This window comes from Rhinopithecus bieti, unplaced genomic scaffold, assembly GCF_001698545.2.
Source record: "Rhinopithecus bieti isolate Rb0 unplaced genomic scaffold, ASM169854v2 scaffold_22, whole genome shotgun sequence".
In the NCBI taxonomy this organism is placed as follows: domain Eukaryota; kingdom Metazoa; phylum Chordata; class Mammalia; order Primates; family Cercopithecidae; genus Rhinopithecus; species Rhinopithecus bieti.
Genome location: NW_016803136.1, coordinates 2,275,543 through 2,297,290, shown reverse-complemented (window position 1 = coordinate 2,297,290; position 21,748 = coordinate 2,275,543). Strand labels below are relative to the sequence as shown.

Genomic DNA, 21,748 nt, shown 5'->3' with positions numbered 1-21,748 from the left:
GTATAAAATGTCAGTTTCATACAGTTTTAACCTAATTTGTGATTTTAGAGGCTCTCAGATTTTGCAACAATCATAGTAATAATTGATTCGTGAAACAATTGGCGAGGGGAAATTTGAAAAGGAACAGGATAATTACCTAGTTTCAAAGAACCACCCCCCCCTTTTAGGTTACTTACAATTACAAAGAGAAACGCAGGAGTTTACAGAGTAAACAGAGTTTGCTGTGTGCTCATCTCCTGATGTGATGTACCTGGAAGGACAAGCAGCACCTCCGTGCTCTTCATGCCAAAAATGCGTAATCTGAATCTAACGACATGGAAACTTCAGACACACCGAATTGAGGGATTTTGTAAAAACAGCTCCTCAAAAACATCAAGGTCCTGAGAGTAAAAGAAGACTGAGGAACTATTCCAGATTGAAGGAGGCTAAAGAGACGTGACAAGTACACGGAATTCACAATCCTAATGGGCCCTGCATCAGGGAGAAAATTGGGATAAACAGGTGAAATTTAAGTGTGGACTGTAGTCCAGATAATAGTATTGAATGAGTGTTAAGTTTTAGCAATTTGATAATTCTTCTGTGGTTACAAAAATGAATACACTTGTTTCTGCCAGGCGCAGTGGCTCACACCTGTAATCCCAGCACTTTGGGAGGCCGAGGAGGGCAGATCACCTGAGGTCAGGAGTTCAAGACCAGCCTGGCCAACATGGTGAAACCCCGTCTCTAGGAAACATACAAAAATTAGCCTGTTGTGTTGGCGCGCACCTGTAATCCCAGCTACTCTGGAGGCTGAGGCAGGAGAACCGCTTGAGCCTCGGAGGCGGAGGTTGCAGTGAGCTGAGATTGTACTACTGCACTCCAGCCTGGGAGACAGAGTGAGCCTCTGTCTAAACAAAATGTCTAAGAAAAACCACAAAAAACAAAAAACAATACGTGCTTTTAAAATGAACATGCCAAAATATTACAGTTAATGAGACATGGTGATGTCTGTAGCTAGTTCTCAAACAGCTTAGGAAAAAACACACACAGAATGGGTAAATGAAGGAAGATGTAATTGGTGAATCTGGGTGAAGGGTATACTGGAGTCATTTGCACAAATCTTGCAACTCTTCTGGAAGTTTGAAAGTATTTCAAAATAATTTTTCTTGAAACCTACCATCTCAGAGGAATTCCTAAATGTTGTAATAAGTAGAGTGCTATTTTCATCATTAAAATAGTTTAATGGATTCAAAGTCTCTTGGGTGACTAGATCTTCCTTTTCTTCATTTTTTTTCCACTTGCATTTTGATTAGTTGTCACAAGATGCCTGTTGAGAGTAGCTAGGATCTAGTGGGTAGGCATATTTTAAATGTGCAGCTAAAATAGGATTTTTACCACATCCAGTGACTTCTGCTTTTTCCATAACAAATACAACTGTTGCTGTAAACAGTGTATATATGACATTCAATCTGAAATGATTCGCTGTGTGGTATTCAATTTAGTGCACAGGTTAAAAGAAATAGGAACTCCCTCCCAAGTGTCTGTTAATTGTCAGTGGCATGTTTAACTCTTACTGGCCTTTCTTGTCTTCTAAATATTTCTTTTCCTTCCTCTCCTGAAGAACCTTAGAGTATCTTTTTTTTTTTTTTTTTTTTTTTTTTTTTTTTTTTGAGACAAGGGCTTGCTTTGTCATCCAGGCTGGGGTGCAGTGGCGCAATCACTGCTCACTGCAGCCCTGACCTCCCAGGCTCAAGCAATCCTACCACCTCAGCCCCCCAGTAGCTGGGGTCACAGGCATGCACCACCATGCCCAGCTATTTTTTGTAAGAGATGGGATCTTGCCATGTTGCCCAGGATGGTCTTGAACTCCTGGGCTCAAGTGATCCACCCACCTCGGCCTCCCAAAGTGGTGGGATGACAGATGTGAGCCACCAAACCCAGCCAGTATCTTTCTTTGTTGTTCTAGGCCGTTTCTTGGCTTCTGATAGCTCTAATCTATTTAATCTGTTCAGGAATGCTAGTTTTAAAGGAAAGTTAATTAACCTGTTTTATGCTGTTGTTGTGTCAGCACTAATTGCTCCTTATTTCTCTTACTTCATCTTGTTCCTAACATACCCAAGGCTTTAAATTCCTGGTTAATGATTCCTCCATTTATACACTTTCTTTTCTGTTTTTTTTTTTGAAACAGAGTCTACCTCTGTCACCCAGGCTGGAGGGCAGTGCCACGATCTCAGCTCACTGCAACCTCCACCTCCTCGGTTCAAGCGATTCTCCTGCCTCAGCCTCCTGAGTAACTGGGACTACAGATGTGCACCACCATGCCCAGCTAATTTTTTTTTGTATTTTTTAATAGAGACAGGGTTTCCCCATGTTGGCCAGGCTGGTCTCGAACTCCTGACCCCAAGTGATCCTCCTGCCTTGGCTTCCCAGAGTGCTGGGATTACAGGTGTGAGCCACTGTGCCTGACAATAGTTTCTTAAAGGGAACATACTATTTTTCTTCTAAACATTTTAAACCAAATGAAAATTTATTATCCATTTAAATACTTTACAGTTTGTTTACAGTTAGTTTAGCTAACCAATTAAGTTTCCTTTATTTTCAAAGGGAAAAAGGGATCTGCCTAAACAAAAATAGGCTGCAGTCCACTCGTGTTGAATTCACAATCAAGAATAAAATATTGTTGATGCCCACTATTTTCTAACATATAGCATTTTTCGATACTTTAAAATAATTAGATTTTTCATATGTTATTTAAATGTGGATGGAGGTTGAGGAATACCAGGGTTGGCCAAATCTTCAACAGTTTTTGACCGTATAAATAGTTTTTGATATATAAAAAAATGTCAGGTCAGTTTCATACAGTTTTAACCTAATTTGTGATTTTAGAGACTCTTAAATTCTCTTAGAATTTTAGTCACTTGAAAATTCATCTTCGTAGTAGGCATTTTGTATATAAACAATTAAATATTGAATGTATATCCCTTAATCTGAAATTTCCCTTTTAATGCGATTAGGTGAATTTTGTGACACAGGTGATTATAATGCTCAGTGAGAAAAGCAGGAGACGGAATATGTATTGTTAGTTTGGCTAAATTGTTATAAAATAAGAAGGAAACGTGTAAAACATTACAATATTGTTAACTCTTATTTTATGTGCATTTGAAGGTATAAGATAACCACATGTATATGTTTCAGTCAGTCATTCTGAGGTAAACTTAAGTGACTCCCATTTATGTGTGCAGTTGGATGAGTTTAGACAAATGTGGAACATTTCCATCATCCTAAAAAGTTTCCTGTTCCCCTCTGCAGTCTGTCCACACTCTGCTTCCAGCTCCCTGTAGCCCTGATGTACTTTCTGTCCCAACAGTTTTGTGTGTTCTAGACTTTTCATACAAACGGAGGCATAGAAAATGCAGGTTTTGATTGTCTGGTTTCTTTCATGTAGCCTATCCATGCTTTTATTGTGTCAGTGGCCAGTCCCTTTTGTTGCTAAATAGGCTGAGGATACCACAGTTTGTTCATCCATTTGCCAGTTGATGGACATTTGGGTCATTTCCAGGATTTGACCAGTAGGAATAAAACTGAACATTTGCTTATAATTTTTTCTGTGTAATTAAATTTTCCTCCATCCGAAGTAAATACCTGAGAGTGGGACTCCTGGTCCTGTTGTAAGTATATGTTTAACTTTGTAAGAAGCTGCTTTTCCAAGTGACTGTACAGTATTTTGCATTCCCACCAGCAATATCTGGGAGTTTCCGTTGACACCATTTGGTACTGTTGTCACCTTTTGAAAATGTATCTGTTCTCATGGGTGGGTAGTGGTCTCTCATTATGGTTGGAATCTGCATTTCTCTGGTGGCTGGTGATAGGAAGCATCCGCGTGTGCTTATTGGTCATTCCCGTATCTCCTTTTTATTGGTTTATTAATCTTACTGACTGGTCGTTCTTTATAGATTCTGAGTACAGTCCATTGTCAAATGTGTTTTGCAAGTATTTCCTCCCAGTCTATAGTTGCCTTTGCATTTTTATAAATCTTTTTTTTTTTTTTTTTTGAGACGGAGTCTCGCTGTGTCGCCCAGGCTGGAGTGCAGTGGCGCCATCTCGGCTCGCTGCAAGCTCCGCCTCCCGGGTTCACGCCATTCTCACGCCTCAGCTTCCGAGTAGCTGGGACTACAGGCGCCGCCACCATGCCTGGCTAATTTTTTGTGTTTTTAGTAGAGACGGGGTTTCACCATGTTAGCCAGGATGGTCGTGATCTCCTGACCTCGTGATCCACCCGCCTAGGCCTCCCAAAGTGCTGGGATGACAGGCTTGAGCCACCGCGCCCGGCATAAATCTCTTTTAAAGAGCACAATTTTGAACTTTTAAGGGCCTTTGTTTAAAATCAACTGACCTTATAAGTGAGTTATTTCTGAACTCTGTTCCATTCTGTTAATCTGTGTCTTATCTTATGCCAGTACCATATGATCTGAATTATCATAGCTTTATAGAAGTCTTGAAATCCGGCAGTGAACATCCTCTATCTTGGTTAGTTTTTTTCAAAATTGTTTTCAGCCAGACATGGTGACTCACACCTGTAATCCCAGCATGTTGGGAGACTGAGGCAGGAGGACTGCTTGCATGCAGGAGTTTGAGACCAGCCTGTGCAACATAGTGATACCCTGTCTTTATGGAAAAACATTTGTTTTAGCTAGTTGAAATCTTTTGCATTTCCATATAAATTTCAGCATCAGTTTATCAATTTCCATGAAAATTTATGGTTGGGATTGTGTTGAATGTATAGGTTAAGTTGGAAAGAACTGATACCTTAACAATAATGAGTCTTCCATTCCAACCTGGTTTAGCTGTTCATTTATTTAGGTCTTATCTTTCAGCAGTGCTTTGTAGTTTTCTTTACACACATTATACGAATTTTATTCCTAAGTATTTTATGTATTTTCATGCTACCATAAATGGCATTTTACAATTTTAATTTCTAAATTATGTATTGCTACTCTAAGAAAATACAGTTGATTTATTAGTATTTTACTTTCCTTTTTTTTTTTTTTGAGACGGAGTCTGGCTCTGTCACCAGGCTGGAGTGCAGTGGCGTGATCTTGGCTCACTGCAACCTCCGCCTCCCAGGTTCAAGCGATTCTCCTGCCTCAGCCTCCCGGGTAGCTGGGACTACAGGTGCGTGTCACCACACCCAGCTAATTTTTGTATTTTTTTTTTGTTTTTTGTTTTTTTTTGAGATGGAGTCTCGCTCTGTCGCCCAGACTGGAGTGCAGTGGCCGGATCTCAGCTCACTGCAAGCTCTGCCTCCCGGGTTCACGCCATTCTCCTGCCTCAGCCTTCCGAGTAGCTGGGACTACAGACGCCCGCCACCTCGCCCAGCTAGTTTTTTGTATTTTTTTAGTAGAGACGGGGTTTCACCGTGTTAGCCAGGATGGTCTCGATCTCTTGACCTCATGATCCGCTTGCCTCAGCCTACCAAAGTGCTGGGATTACAGGCATGAGCCACGGCACCCGGCCATTAGTATTTTACTTTTTAGTCACTTTTATCTTTCTTTTTTACCGAAATTTGATTTTTTAAAAATTTTTATTGATTGATTGATTGATTGAGACGGAGTCTTGCTCTGTCACCCAGGCTAGAATGTAGTGGTGTGATCTCAGCTCACTGCAACCTCCACCTCCCATATTCAAGCAATTCTCCTGCTTCAGCCTCCTGAGTACCTGGGATTACAGGCTCCTGCCATCACGCCCAGCTAATTTTTGTATTTTTTAATAGAGGCAGGGTTTCACCCTATTGGCCAGGCTGGTCTCGAACTCCTGACCCCAGATGATCCACCTGCCTTGGCCTCCTGAAGTGCTGGGATTACATGAGTGAGCCACTGCACCTGGCCCCAACAATTGATGTTATGTTGACCTTTTATTCTGTGGCCTTGCTGAACTCACTTATTAGTTCTAATAGGTTTTTCCTAGATTTCATGGAATTTTCTGCCTAGAAGATCATGTCTTCTGTGATGCAAAGGCAGAAGTATAGTCAGTGTTATTTCTTTCGTTTCAGTTTGTATGCGTTTTATTTCTTTTTCTTGCCTTACTGTACCGACAAGGATCTCCAGCACAATTTTGAATAGAAGTGGTGAAGAGTGGCCGTCTTGCGTCATTCCCAATCTTAGGGCAGTTTTATCATACTTTGACCATTATGATGTTGGCTGTAGTAGAGTTTTTTGGTTTGGGGGTTTTGTTTGTTTGTTTCTTAGATTCACTTTAGTAGGTTGAGGAAGTTTTCTTCTATTTCTAGTCTGTTTAGAGTTTTTATCATGAATGATGAGTTTTGTCATGAAAAGTGTTGACTTTTCCAAATGCTTTTCTATGTCTATTGAGGTGATAATGTGGTTTTCCTTTTAGTCCATTAATATAGTGACTTATATATATTGATTTTTGAATATTGAACCAGCCTTGCATTCTTGGAGTAAATGCCCCTTGGTTATAATGTATTATTCTTTTTATATATTGCTGGATTAAATTTACTAGTATCTTATTAAGGATTTTTAAACCTTTTTTAATATACCTTTTATTATTTTTTAAATTAATTAAAACAAATTTTTTTAAGACAAAGTCTTGCTCTGTTGCCCAGACTGGAGTGGAGTGGCATCATCTCAGCTCACTGTGACTCTGCCTCTCGGGTTCAAGCAATTCTCCTGTCTCAACCTCCTGAGTAGCTAGGATTACAGGCGTGTGCCACCACACCTAATTTTTGTATTTTCAGTAGAGGTGGGGTTTTGCCATGTTGGCCAGGTTGGCCTCAAACTCCTGACCTCCAGTGATCCACCCATCTCGGCCTCCAAAGTGCTGGGATTACAGGCGTGAGCCACCATGCCCGGCACGTATTCTTTATATATGTAGGAAGGAGCACAACCCTTAAAAAACAAAAAAGAAAAAAAAAGGGGTTCACCTGTGTAGGGCACTTACCATGAGTGGAGCTTGCAGGACTAGAAGCTGCTCTGGGTGAGTCAGTGAGAGAGTGGTGAGTGAATATGAAGGCCTAGAACATCACTGTATAGTACTTAGACTTTATAAACACTGTACATTTAACTATACTTTACTTTTAAAAATTGAGCCACGATGTTACAACAGCTACGACATCACCAGGCAATAGGACTTTTTCAACTTCGTTATATTTAATGTATTTTATTTTATTTTACTTCATTCTATTTTGAGACAGAGTCTCACTCCGTCGCCCAGGCTGGAGTGCAGTGGTGCGATCTCCGTTCACTGCAAGCTCCGCCTCTGCGGCTCAAACTATTTCCCTGCCTCAGCCTCCTGGGTAGCTGGGATTACAGGTGCCCACCCCCACACTTGGCTAATTTTTGTGTTTTTAGCAGAGATGGGGTTTCACCATGTTGGCCAGGATGGTCTTCAGCTCTTGGCCTCAAGTGATCTGCCGCCTCAGCCTCCCAAAATGCTGGGATGAAAGGCGTGAGCCACCATGCCCGGCCTCAACTCCATTTTAATCTTATAGGACCCACTGTTGTAAGTGCCATCTGTTACTGAGATGTCCTCATGTGACTCATGATTATATGTGTTTATTGTTAAATGATTCAATCAAACTAACATATTCTCCCACGTAATTTTTTGTGTGGTGAGAACATTTTGTCTAATCTTTTAGCAATTTTGAAATATGTAATATGTAATTTTTGACTATAGTCACCAGGCTATGCTAAAACCTAAAACTTATTCCTGCTGTCTGGCTGAAACTTTGTGCCCTTTCACCAACATCTTCCCTTTTCCCAGTCCACCCTCCCTTGTTAAGGATGTTTATATCTTATGTTCATGAAGGCTACCTGGTCTATAGTTTTCTTTTTTTTTTTTTTGAGATGGAGTCTCGCTGTGTCACCCAGGCTGGAGTGCAGTGGCGCGATCTCGGCTCACTGCAAGCTTCACCTCCCGGGTTCACGCCTTTCTCCTGCCTCAGCCTCCCGAGTAGCTGGGACTACAGGTGCCCACCACCACGCCTGGCTAATTTTTTGTATTTTCGGTAGAGATGGGGTTTCACCGTGTTAGCCAGGATGGTCTCGATCTCCTGACTTCATGATCCGCCTGCCTCAGCCTCCCAAAGTGCTGGGATTACAGGCGTGAGCCACCACGCCTGGCCTACAGTTTTCTTATCATTGTAAGAACTGATATGATTTGTCGATGTAATACTGGCCTGGTGTGGTGGCTCACGCCTGTAATCCCAACACTTTGGGAGGCCGAGGCGGGTGGATCATGAGGTCAGGAGATCAAGACCATCCTGGCTAACACTGTGAAATCCCGTCTCTACCGAAAATACAAAAAATTAGCCAGGCATGGTGGCAGGTGCCTGTAATCCCAGCTACTCGGGAGGCTGAGGCAGGAGAATGGTATGAACCCAGGAGGTGGAGCTTGCAGTGAGCCGAGATCGTGCCACTGCACTCCAGCCTGGGCGACAGAGTGAGAGTCTGTCTCAAAATAAATAAATAAAAATAAATAAATACTGGCCTTATGAGTTGGGAAGTGTTCCCTCTTGTAAAATTTTTTGGAAGAGTTTGCATAGAATTAATATTTTTTCTTCCTTAAATGTTTAGCAGAATTCACTAGTGAAGTGACTTGGGTCTGGAAAGTTTTTAATACAAATTCAATTTCTTTAATTGATAGAGAACTATTCAAGTTATCTATTTCTTTGTCAGGCATGGTGGCTCATGCTTGTAATTCCAGCACTTAGGGAGGCTGAGGTGGGTGAATCACCTGAGGTCAGGAGTTTGAGACCAGCCTGGCCAACATGGTGAAATGCTGTCTGTACTAAAAATGCAAAAGAAAATTAGGAGGGTGTGGTGGCGCACGCTTTTAATCCCAACTACTCAGGAGGCTGAGGCAGGAAAATCACTTGAGCCCGGGAGGCGGAGGTTGCAATGAGTGGAGACTGCGCCGCTGTACTCCAGCCTGGGCGACAGAGTGAGACTCCATCTCAATAACAAAAAAATTAGCTGGGCCTGGTGGCACACACATGTAATTTCAGCTACTTGGGAGGCTGAGGCAGGAAAATCGCTTGAGCCCAGGAGGCGGAGGTGGCAGAGAGTCCAGATCGTGCCAGTGCACTCCAGCCTGGGCAACAGAGCAAGACTCTATCTCAAAAAAGAAAAAAAAAAAAACCTATTCAAGTTATCTATTTCTTCTTGAGTAATCTTGGGTAGTTGGTGTTTTTGAAGGAATTTGTTTCATCAAAGTTGTGAAATTTATTGGCAAAAAGTTGTTCTATACTCTCTTCACATCCTTTAATACCTGTAGGATCTGTGGGACGTCCCCTTTCAGTTCTGATACTGGGAGTTCGCGTCTTCTTTTTTTCTTGACTACAAGAAAATTTGTTTTCAAAGAACCAGCTCTTGATTTCATTATTCTTCTCCATTGTTTGTTTTCTCTTTCCTCAGTTTCTGCTCTAATCTTTATTTTTTTTTTTTCCTTTCTTCTTCTTACTTGGGTTTCATTTGCTCTTGTTCATTTGCTTTACAAATCATTAACTCCGTCAGCACCTGTGACCTTCGGTCTGTGTCTCATCAACTCAGCAAGAGGTTGGACTATGTTTGAATTTCTTTTCCCTGTACTGCAGTCTGGGAATTTCCTTCAAGCAGGAAGCACTAGCAAATGCAGGCTCACCTCGTTTGTTTCTGGGACCGTAGGTCTGCACTGCCAATTGTCCAGTGTCTGAAAAACAGCTCTTTTATGTGTTTTGTCCAGTTTCCTGGTTGTGTATGGCGGAAGAGCAATTCCTGTAGCAACTCATCTTTCATGGGCTGAAGCAGAGGTCCTTTACGAACTTTTTAGAATAATCAGAAGAAATACATTCTGTCTCTTTACCTTTTAATCAGTTCAGTCCAACTTCTCCACATTCCTTCTTCTGGATTTGTTTTTACTCTAGAATTGATTTCATGATCTGTTGAAACTCATTATCTATCGTTAAATTACTTGCAGATGAGGACATCTCACAATACAGGTTCATGCTGGATCTTATAAGTTCTCTTAGTATGATGTTTTTGTTGTTCTTTATTTTCTAATTTCTGTCCTAGAGCTAAACGGCCTTCATTGTAAGCATGACAGATGAGACTGCTTTACTCAAATATTTAATATATAGCCCTGAAGCACTGGAGAGGCTAAGTGCATTTATATATATATATATTTTTTTATTAAGTTGCCTTGGGCTTGTTTTCCATCATTAGATTTGGTCTTTGTCTAAATACATTATATGCAGTTCTTGTTATTTTTCACTTGTGACCTTACTCAGTGTTTGTTTGTTACTGTTCTCATCTTACTCACTTGAATAATGCTTAGTTTAAAAATTTAACCGCATAAACAGTATTTACTTGTCCGATTTTTTTTTTCCCCTAGATGGTATAGCTGTATGCTGGGAAAGAAATGCAGCCTGGCACCTCTGAAGGAAGAGCTTCGCATACAAGGGGTGAGGCTTCGTCATTACTGTTCTCACGTAGCTACTTTTCTTTGTATCCGTGGGGCACAAGCACAGTTTTGCTACATTGATATATTGCATTGTGGTGAAGTCAGGGCCTTCAGTGTAACTATCACTGGAACAATTAAGCAACCTCCCATCACCTGGTCTCCCACTCCCCAACCACAAGTCTTCATTCGTCCATCATTCCATACTTTGCTTCCGTGTGTACACATTATTTAACTCGTACTTAGAGGTAAGAACATGTGGTGTTTGTCTTTCTATGTCTCAGTCGTTTCACTTAAGGTAATGGCCTCCAGCTGGCTGGGCGCAGTGGCTCATGCCTGTAATCCCAGCACTTTGGGAGGCCGAGGCAGGTGGATCTCGAGGTTAGGAGATTGAGACCATCCTGGCTAACATGGTGAAACCCCGTCTCTACTAAAAATACAAAAAAATTAGCCGGGTGTGGTGGTGGGTGCCTGTAGTCCTAGCTACTTGGGAGGCTGAGGCAGGAGAATGGCATGAACCTGGGAGGCGGAGCTTGCAGTGAGCCAAGATTGCACCATTGCACTCCAGCCTGGGCAACAGGCTGGACACAGGCTGTCTCCAGACAGACTCCGTCTCAAAAAAAAAAAAGATAATGGCCTCCAGTTCTATCCATGTTTCTGAAGACACAATTTCATTCTTCTTTATGGCTGAATAGTATTCCATTTTGTATGTGTATACTACATTTTTTTTTAATCCAATCCTCTGTTGATGGATACTTAAGTTAATTCAAGTCTAGATATCTTTTCTTTTCTTTTCTTTTCTTTTTTTTTTTTGACCAGGTCTAGCTCTGTTCCCAGGCTGGAGACAGTGGTGGGATCATGACTCACTGCAACCTTGACCTCCTGGGCTCAACCCATCCTCCCGCCTCAGCCTCCTGAGTAGCTGGGACTCTAGGCACATGGCACCATCCCTAGCTATTTTTTTTTTCTTTAGTAGTGATAGGGTCTTGCCGTGCTGCCCAGGCTGGTCTCAAACTCCTGGGCTCAAGCAGTCCTCTCACCTCAGCCTCCCAAAGTGCTGGGATTACAGGTGTGCACCATTGTACCCCACCTAATGATTTCTTTTCCTTTGGAACCAAGTCTTCTAGTATTTTGTATACTTTCAGGTATTACATTCTAGTCTTTAGTCCATCTTGAGGTTATTTTTCATATATCTACTTTTTTCTTTTTTTTTTTTTAAGAAATGGGGTCGGGCTAGGCGCAGTGGCTCATGCCTGTAATCCCAGCACTTTGGGAGGCCGATGTAGGCGGATCACAAGGTCAAGAGATCGAGACCATCCTGGGCAACATCGTGAAACCCCATCTCTACTAAAAATACAAAAATTAGCCGAGCATGGTGCTGGGCACCTGTTGTCCCAGCTACTCAGGAGGCTGAGATAGAGAATCACTTGAACCTGGGAGGCAGAGGTTGCAGTGAGCTGAGATCGTGCCACTGCACTGCAGCCTGGTGACACAGCTAGACTCCATCTCCAAAAAAAAAAAAGATGGGGTCTTGCTCTGTCAACCAGACTGTAGTGTGGTTGCATGATCATAGTTTGCTGCAACCTCAAACTTCTAGGCTCAAGCAATCCTCCCACTTCAGCCTCCCAAGTAGCTGGGACTGTTGGCACGCACCACCACGCCCAGCTAATTTTTAAATCTTTAGTAGAAACAAGGTCTCTCTGTGTTGCCCAGACTGGTCTCAAACTCCTGCACTCAAGTAATCCTTATTTTTTATAAACATAGGGTCTTGCTTTATTGCCCAGGCTGGTCTCAAACTACTGGCCTCAAGCAATCCTCCCACCTTGGCCTCCCAAAGCGCTGGGATTACAGGCGTGACCCACGTACCTGACCTGTATCTACTCTGATGGTAGTTTTGAGTATAGAATTTTCTTTATACTCTAAAACTCTAAATTTTTTTTTGTTTTGTTTTCTAAGTTCTATATTTTTAGGGCTAAAATATATTTTTATAGATTATTAAAACAAGGCCTTTTTTGACAATTATAACAGAGAAAGGTGGAGAAAAACAGATGAGTAGAATGTCAGAGAGAAACCGGAAATCAAAAAACCTGGTATCTACCACTGACCTCACATCGAACTCCTTTTTATTTTAATTTTTTTTTAATTTTAATTTTTTACCATGCCTCTAAGACAAATTCAACTCCTTTATAGATCCAGAAACTCAAGCTAGGTAGGTTGAAGGTTTTGTTGTGGGCCATGCAGTTAGCTCTGGGGGAACAGCACCAGAACACAGTCTCGGTCCCGTGTGCTTCCCACTAGGATGACATTCCGACATTCCACAAGAGTAGAGCCCCCTGCTCCTGTTTCAGAAGGCAGATCACAAGTAAGTACTCCCAGGCAGGGCAAAGTGGCTCATGTCTATCATCACAGCACTTTGGGAGGCTGAGGCGGGCAGATTGCTTAAGCCCAGGAATTCAAGACCAGCCTGGGCAACACAGCGAAATCCCATCTCAACAAAAAAATACAAAAAATTAGCCAAGTATAATGGCGCGTGCCTGTAGTCCCCACTACCCAGGAGGCTGAGGTGGGAGGATCCATTGAGCCTGGGAAGTCAAAGTTGCAGCAAGCTAAGATCACACCACTGAACTGCAGTCTGGATGACAGAGCGAGACCCTGTCTCCCAAAACAATTTTCTTTTAAATAAAATAAATACTCCCCCCGCCACTTCCACTTTCCTCCCAGTTTCTGGTGTTTGGTGTGAGTCAGAGGACTTCTCAACAAAAGCGTCAGACGCACGTCGGTGGGAGGAGCAGAGTTTCTGGTCTCTGGTTTCTCTCTGGCGTCCTATTCTTTCTTCCTCTTTTCCTCACAACACCGTTTCTTGGGTAAATTGTGAGAGCTACGAACTAGTTCTTTACCTTTCTTAAACTCTGATTGATGAAAGAGATTCCCTGTCTGTATCTAGCCAGGCTTTAGCTGGCTTTCTTTCTAAAAAAGAAAACAAAAAATCACTTGAGGCCAGTTATGGTGACTCACACCTGTCATCTCAGCACTTTGGGCGGCCAAGGTGGGCGGATTGCCCGAGGTCAGGAGTTCGAGACCAGCTTGGCCAAGATGGTGAAACCCCGTCTCTACTAAAAATACAAAAATTAGCTGGACATGGTGGCACTCACCTGTAATCCCAGCCACTCGGGAGGCTGACGCAGGAGAATTGCTTGAATCTGGGAGGCAGAGGTTGCAGTGAGCCGAGACCGCACCACTGCACTCCAGTCTGAGTGACAGAATGAGACTCTGTCTCAAAAAAAACAAAAAAAAAAACCTCACTTGAGTCATATTACAAATAATTCTCCAAAGAGCTGTGTTTTTGGTGTTCATATATTTGAACCTTTAAGTCACATCTATAAATTCTCTTATGTTGTATGGGAGACAAACAACTTTATTGAGAGATGAGTTATTCATTATTAGGTAGCTATCTATAACTGTTGTTTGATAATATTGTTTGTTAGCTGATTAAAAAGAAGGATCAACATAATATAGCATGAGTCAGCAGCCAGAAACATCTTGGTAGAATGATTTCAGTTTGATGAGATGCTATCTTTGTTGGTTTCAGGTTCCTAAAGTCACCTACACTGAATTCTGTCAAGGTCGGACGATGAGATGGGCCTTAGCTTGGAGTTTTTATGATGATGTAACAGTACCAGTAAGTACAGACCTCGCTCAGCTTCGCCACCTGCCAGCACATGGCGGGTCTTGGTCAGTCATAAGTGAACTGAATCAGTAGTGTCCTGTTTAACTGAAGTTTGCCCCAAATACTTATGTCAAAATGGAAAGGGGTTGTCACCAAGACACCTAGAAGATTGGTCCTGGAGACCGTGGAGCCTTCCTCTGAGTTTGTACAACACAGTGATTTTTGCTCAGCAGACAGAAACGTGTCTTTTAGGAATTAAAAATGTGGCCGGGCACGGTGGCTTATGCCTGTAATTCCAGCACTTTGGGAGGCTGAGCTGGGTGGATAACTTGAGGCCAAGAGTTTGAGACGTGCCTGGCCAACATGGTGAAACCGTGTCTCTGCTAAAAATACAAAAATTAGCTGAACGTGGTGGTGCACACCTGTAATCCCAGCTACTAGGGAGGCTGAGGCACAAGAATTGCTTGAACCCAGGAGACAGAGGTTGTAGTGAGCTGAGATTGTGCCACTGCACTCCATCCTGGGCCACAGAGCAAGACTCTGTCTCAAAAGTATTAAAAATAAAATATTTAAAAAAAAAACAAGGGCTGGGTGCGGTGGCTCAAGCCTGTAATCCCAGCACTTTGGGAGGCCGAGACAGGCGGATCACGAGGTCAGGAGATTGAGACCATCCTGGCTAACACGGTGAAACCCCATCTCTACTAAAAAAACTTACAAAAAACTAGCCGGGTATGGTGGCAGGCACCTGCAGTCCCAGCTACTCGGGAGGCTGAGGCAGGAGAATGGCGTGAACCCGGGAGGCGGAGCTCCCAGTGAGCTGAGATCCGGCCACTGCACTCCAGCCTGAGCGACAGAGCGAGACTCCGTCTAAAAAAAAAAAAAAAAAAAATTCAGGTAACATAACCTGTAGAAACATTTTGCAGGTATAATTACGCTGGTGGATCTTCCTCAAGAACTGAAAGTAAGGTCTCTTTCTTTTCCTCACCACTGCCGCTGTCCTGGAATAGCTGCCTCCTGGGGCTCCTGGAGAACGCAGAAGTTGACTTTTTGGATTGCAGGTTTTGATGTGTAACACTCGGGGACCATTCTAATGAAGGGTTATATCTCGGCTTTCAGATTCGCACCAGAATGTTAAACATTTTTGAAGCTGGGTGATAGATCATTATCTCTTTCTATTTTGTGTATGCTAGAACATTTTCTGGAATAAAAAGTTTAAAGAAATGATTTGTGACCAGACCTGGTGGCTCCCACCTGTGATTTCAACACTTTGGGAGGCCGAGGCGGGTTGATCACTGGAACTCAGGAGCTGGAAACCAGCCTAGGCAACATGGTGAAATCCCATCTCTACAAAATACACAACAAATTTTGTATTTTGATGGCACATGCCTGTAGTCCCAGCTGCTGGGGAGGCTGAGGTGGGAGGATCACTTGAGCCTGGCAGGTGGAGGCTGCAGTGAGCCCTAATCATGTCACTGCACTTTCTGCACTTCAGCCTGGGGCAACAGAGTGAGACCCTGTCTCAAAAAAAAAAAAAAAAAAGATTTGTTCACAAATGTCTCTTTGTCCACAGTGCTGCTATAGGTAAAGGAAAACCGCCTCTGAGCTGGCCAGACTGAATGATTTTCTGGGCAGTGCTGAGAGGCAGTGACAGAATAGCCGCTGTTGGTTCTCACAGTTCCCTCCCAGGTGTGGCTGGCTTCTTGTTGCCTGGAGATTCCCAACTGAAGCGTCTGCACACCCTGCTCAGCACGTGCTCTTCCTTTCCTTAGTATGTGCGGGGACCCAACACCTGCCGCTCTACGTCTCTCCTCAGCCCCTACAGCAGGCTTGTTCTGGGTGCTGTTCTCCCAAGCTCTTGGCTGCTCTTCGTCTCTTAAGTCATCTTACCTGTTGCTGTGTCTGAGTCTCTTCCCCTGCTCTTGTAGGGTAGAGGAGTAGAGACATGTAGCACAAGGGAACAATTTGCAGATACTACCATGTTTCTGAAAACAGGAGCTTAAATTCGAGGTTGAGCCTGTCCTGCTCTGCAGCTAGAAGTGCTGCTGGGTTGAAGTACGCTCCCCAGTGCCATTTGAATGGCCCTTTCCCTGAAGTGTAGACTGCTGGACAGTGCAGTAAGGTATCTAGAGGTTTGTGTTTGAAATAGTCTCTGCTTAAAAAGATGCTTCTTTTTTAACAGCCCTCACCACCCCGAAAGATTATCCTTTCTGTCATTTTCTAGAATACCAGGGCCCTCACACCAAATGGTTAAAATCATTATTAGTAATGCTCTGAGTTAGCCCTGAGGAGGCACAGCTGCAGGAAAGTGGAACGGCACCTGTTTTCAAGTGCTTTCTGCTTAACCCGCCTCCCCCATGGGTCGGCACTGCAGGTGGAAGAGCGGATAATGTGCCCTGGCAGTCCACACCAGCTCGGAGACCGAGTCCTCCTGGCTCTCCTGGCCCTCCTGGATGAGTAGTAATGTCAGGTCCACGTAGTAAAGGGCACTGCTTCTGTGTTAACAAAACCAGCTTATTTTGAAAAGGAACCCCCTAAGCTTCCCTCTCCTCCTCTTCTCTGTTTTGGGGCATCGTTCAGCTCCATTCTTAGTTCTCAACCATCAGAATGCTAAGGGCCCATGCCAGACTCTTCCTCCCTCCCCACCAGTACCCCGGCCCCAAAAGCTGCTAATAATGCACTCCCAAGTGTTCCATTAGACGCACTTCAACCGCTACAGGAAAAAACGCAATTCCTGATTTGTAGTAACCCAGCAACAGTTTCTTAGCGCTGCTGCCCTTGATCAGCAACTGCTTTCCCCAGGGGATCGTCCCAGGGTACTCACGAGGCTTGTATTTGGCGGTCCTCTTGGTTCTCTTCCCTCTTCCTAGACCTCTCTCCCCACCCTCGTTTTTTGAAAAGCCCATCTGACTTCCCCCCTCTTGCTCCTGTTGGGGGTGAGGAAGGAGGAGGATGCTGCTTTAGACAAGGAATAGAGCTAGTTAAGCAGAAACATTGACCTATTTCCCCACCCCCACTCCCGCCATTTTAGGGTAAATGTGCAAGTTACTATGGCAACTTCTGTTTTCACTTATCTCAGGCCTCCTGACTCGTTTCTGTTGGTGCTGAATGCTGAAAAATTCTAATTCACTGGTGATTCAAGTGTCCACACTCAGCCCATTCCTGTTGTCTGGATTTATTTTAGCAAAAAAAGACAGGTCCTAATGTTGATAGAATTTTGTTCCATAATTTCAACTAATGATGAATATAAGGACGCGTGTTCTACAAACTGTTCTCTGCAGAATTCTAACAAGCCACTTACCTCTTTGTTCCAGCGCTCCTCTAATTGCCCAAGGCATTATTTTAGCTTTATTTTGGTTTGCTTTAAGGAAGTTTGACATTTGTTAAGAGGAAAGGGGGAAAATGTAGCCCCAGTGAGTTGTTCACTCTTGGTGTGAGTACTGCTCAGGAACTGTGGGCTTAAAAAGGATCCTCTACATTGAAGACATTACCTTTAAGCCTGGGACGTGACTGTCTAGGGAGTAAGAACTACAGGGCTTTTTGGAGAGCAGATGGAGGACAAGTGTCAAATTAATTAGGCAACTTTGTGCGTGTTGGAGGTGGGTGTCCTGACAGAGCCTGGCTCCCTTCTCCATAGGTTTTCAGTCTCGTTACATAGCTGAGGGATGCCGTGTAGGGGCCCCAGGGTCGGGCAGACATCAGGCTGGTACTTGAGGCCTCCCTCTCATTTTAAAGAGCTCATCTGCTTTTATCAATTTTATGCATTGATTTATTTGTTGAAAGTCTCCTGCTATTAAGAAGTGGTTTGGGCTGGCTGTGGTGGATGATAATCCCAGCACTGTGGGAGGCTGAGGCGGCGGATCACCTGAGGTCAGGAGTTTGAGTCCAGCCTGGCCAACATGGTGAAACCCCATCTCTACTAAAAATACAAAAGTTAGCTGGGCGTGGTGGTGCGCGCCTGTAATCCCAGCTACTGGGGAGACTGAGGCAGGAGAATCAATCGCTTGAACCTGCAAGGCGGAGGTTACAGTGAGCCAAGGTCACACTACTGCCCTCCAGCCTGGATGACAGAGTGAGACTCGGTTTCAAAATAAAAAAAAGAAAGAAAGAGTTTGAAAACCAGTACGGCACTGGGCTGTGCATTATGCTACCAAATGGATGTGATGGCCAGGGGCCTGAGCTCTTGAGCAAAGCCAGAGCTTATTAGGACCCTCTTCTTAGTTACTTTTCTCCTTAAGTGTGGTCTTCATTGTGATAATAAACAAATCAGACATTGTTTTCTGTTCTTTACAATGATCAGTTTTATAGGAAAGAAAAACACGTAGCGCTATTGATGCAGATTTGCATGTGAGTGAGTGTTGACATGAATGGTGGCAGCAAGAGTGGTCAGGAGTTGAGAAAAGGAAATGGCTGAGGCTGGGGCTAGTCAAGGACAGCTTTCCGGAGGGGGAGTCGCCAGCGTCTGACTGTAGGGAGGTGGGTGGTGCTCCCAATGTGTGTGGAATGTTTAAAAGAATGGTGTAGGACTTACATTGAAGAGCAGCATTGTGAGCAAGAACCAGTAGATGTAGTAGATTTGAAGCACTGGATATAATATTTATTGTTGTTTGAGTACTTCAATACATTATAGTCTCATTTTATTTCCACCTGACAGCAATCGAGTGAAGTAGATGGGATTACTCTCCATCTGCTGGAGGCTCCAAAAAGTCAGGAACAGTATGCATAATAGCCCTAAACTAGAAGCACCTGAAACGTCTCTCGTAGAAACGGTAAATAAGTTGTAGTATATTCAGAAGACGGAAACTACACAGTAATTCTGTTCCAGTGAATGAACTCGCCTTCACAACAATATGAATGAATCCCATACGCATAATTTACACGAAAAGGCTGGGCGCAGCAGCTCACGCCTGTAATCCTAGCATTTTGGGAGGCAGAGGCAGGTGGATCACCTGAGGTCAGGAGTTTGAGACTAGCCTGGCCAACATGGTGAAACCCTGTCTCTACTAAAAATACAAAAATTAGCTGGGCGTGGTGGCGCATTCCTGTAGTCCCAGATACTCGGGAGGCTGAGGCAGGAGAATTGCTTGAACCCGGGAGGCAGAGGTTGCAGCGAGCCGAGATTGCGCCACTGCACTCCAGCCTGGGCGACAAGAGCGAGACTCCATCTCAATAATAATAATTTAATAATTTACATGAAAGAAGTCAGATACTGAAGACTGCAGACAGGTCCAACCCGTGGTGACAGAAACCGGGATACTGAGAGAGGTTGGTAATGGTGAGTGAGCATGAGAGGGAATTTGGGTTCCTGGTGAATAAGTTAAGACTTAACATTTATAACAGATATGCTTTTCTGTATGTATATTTCAATTTTTTAAAAAATATATAAAAATATATCTGAATAGAATTAAGGCAACTGAAACTGTCTAAAGTTGATAATTCAACTTTAAATACAGATAGAAGCATATTTTTAGGTATAGCAGCTCTGTCTCTACAAAAAAAAAAAAATAGCCAGGAGTGGTGGTATGCGCCTGTAGTCCCAGCTACTTGGGAGGCTGAGATGAGAAGATCGCTTGAGCCCAGTAGTTTGAGTCTGCAGTGAGCTGTGATTGCACCACTGCACTCCAGCCTGGGTGACAGAGCAAGACCTTGTCTTAAAAAAAAAGGGAGTGGGGCACTGGGCACGGTGGCTCATGCCTGTAATCCCAGCACTTTGGGAGGCCGAGGCAGGTGGATCAACTGAGGTTAGGAGTTTGAGACTAGCCTGGCCAACATGGTGAAACCCTGTCTCCACTAAAAATAGAAAAAAATGAGCCAGGCATGGTGGCGGATGCCTGTAATCCCAGCTACTCAGGAGGCTGAGACAGGAGAATCGCTTGAACCCGGTGAACCGAGATCGTGCCACTGCACTCCACCCTGGGCGACAAAGCGAGACTCTGCCTCACAAAAAAAAAAAAAAAAAAAAAAAAACTTGATCAGATACAGGGTTGATTCTTGTTTTTTTTCCTTGGGGAGGGACAGCAAGAACACTGTGTAGGTGGTGTGTGTAGGTGGTATATACTACCATCTGGAGGCACATCATGTTAGATTGTGCCTTCGTGACGTGAGCAGTCATTCATGATCATTGCCTAGATTCATTAATTCATTTAGAGTTGCAAATAATGACATTCCAATTCTGTTTGTCCCTTCATACAGAGGAAACTTCTCTTATTAGTTATTAGTAACTTTGAAGCACAGTTCATCTAGTAAAGCAGGATAAATGTTTAATTCTTGGCTGAGCACAGTGGCTCATGCCTGGAATCCTAGCGCTTTGGGAGGCCAAGGCGGGTAGATCACCTGAGGTCAGGAGTTCGAGACCAGCCTGGCCAACATAGTGAGACCTCGTCTCTACTAAAAATACAGATTTAGCCGGGTGTGATGGTACATGCGTGTAGTCCCAGCTACTCGGGAGGCTGAGGCAGGAGAATCGCTTGAACCCAGGAGGCGGAGGTTGCAGTGAGCTGAGATTGTACCACTACACTCCGCCTGTGAGACTACATCTCCAAAAAAAAAAAAAAAGTTTCATTCTTTTGCTTTATCAGTTTTAAAAATAATGAGTTGGCTGAGCGCGGTGACTCATGCCTGTAATCCCAGCACTTTGGGAGGCCAAGGCGAGTGGATCACCTGAGGTCGGGAATTCGAGACCAACCTGACCAACATAGAGAAACTCTGTCTCTACTAAAAAAACAAAATTAGCCGGGCGTGGTGGTGCATGCCTGTAATCCCAGCTACTTGGGAGGCTGAGGTGGGAAAATCGCTTGAACCCAGGAGACAGAGGTTGCAGTGAGCCGAGATTGCGCCACTGCACTCCAGCCTGGGCAACAAGAGCAAAACTCCGTCTCAAAAAATAAATAAAATAAATAAATAAAAAAAATGAGTTGGTGGTTCCTTAGCATCTTCCAAAAGTGACCAAAGAGGGTGGTTTGGTATTCTTTTGTAGCATCTTACGAACTCATGGATTCCTTTTTTTTTCTTTTTATTAAATAGAGATGAGTTCTTACTATGTTGCCCAGGCTGGTCTCGAACTCCTGGGCTCAAGTGATCCTCCTGCTTCTGCCTCCCAAAGTGCTGAGATTATAGGCGTGAGCCACTGTGTCCCTCTGGATTACGATTTTTAAATATATTTTTCAATTCATTACACTTACTATCTTTACTGAGGTACAGTTCACCATCTTTGGCCATGGGGAATTTATTCAGCTTGGCTCATAAGTCTTTTTTATCATATCCACTGTAGTCTTTGATGGCTTCGTTGCTTTCTGGTATCACAGGTTGTTCTAGGATCATAGTTTTTCCTCTCTCAGATCTGGAATCAACCATTTCTCCCAGGAGATCTGGTTTATTTTACTGGGAAGTCATATTTAAAGGTATTCATCTGGGCACTAGGGATAGTACCAGGTTAGTCATTGTTTCTAGAGGCTTTTTCAGCAGAGTTAGGAATTACTATTTTAAGATAAAATATGTTGCAAGTTCTTGTCGATTCCTTTCCTTTCTTTTCCTTTCCTCCTCTCCCCCGCCCTTCCTTTCCCATCCCTCTCCTTCCTTCTTCCACTCCCTCCTTCCCTCCTTCCTTCTTCCACTCCTCCTTCCTTCTTCCACTCCTTCCCTCCCCTCCCCTCC

At 43.6% G+C, this 21,748-nt stretch overlaps 1 protein-coding gene across 4 annotated transcripts in view; it reads left to right on the top strand.

Moving 5' to 3' along the window:
* Positions 1–21,748, top strand: part of METTL16 (methyltransferase 16, RNA N6-adenosine) — a 109,055-nt gene that overhangs the window by 75,355 nt on the left and 11,952 nt on the right. For all 4 annotated transcript variants that reach the window (XM_017867081.1, XM_017867090.1, XM_017867067.1 and 1 more), the window contains 2 exons: positions 10,366–10,435; positions 14,021–14,110. In XM_017867081.1, coding sequence (XP_017722570.1) covers positions 10,366–10,435; positions 14,021–14,110 — 160 coding nt within the window. The remainder of the gene's footprint in view (positions 1–10,365; positions 10,436–14,020; positions 14,111–21,748) is intronic.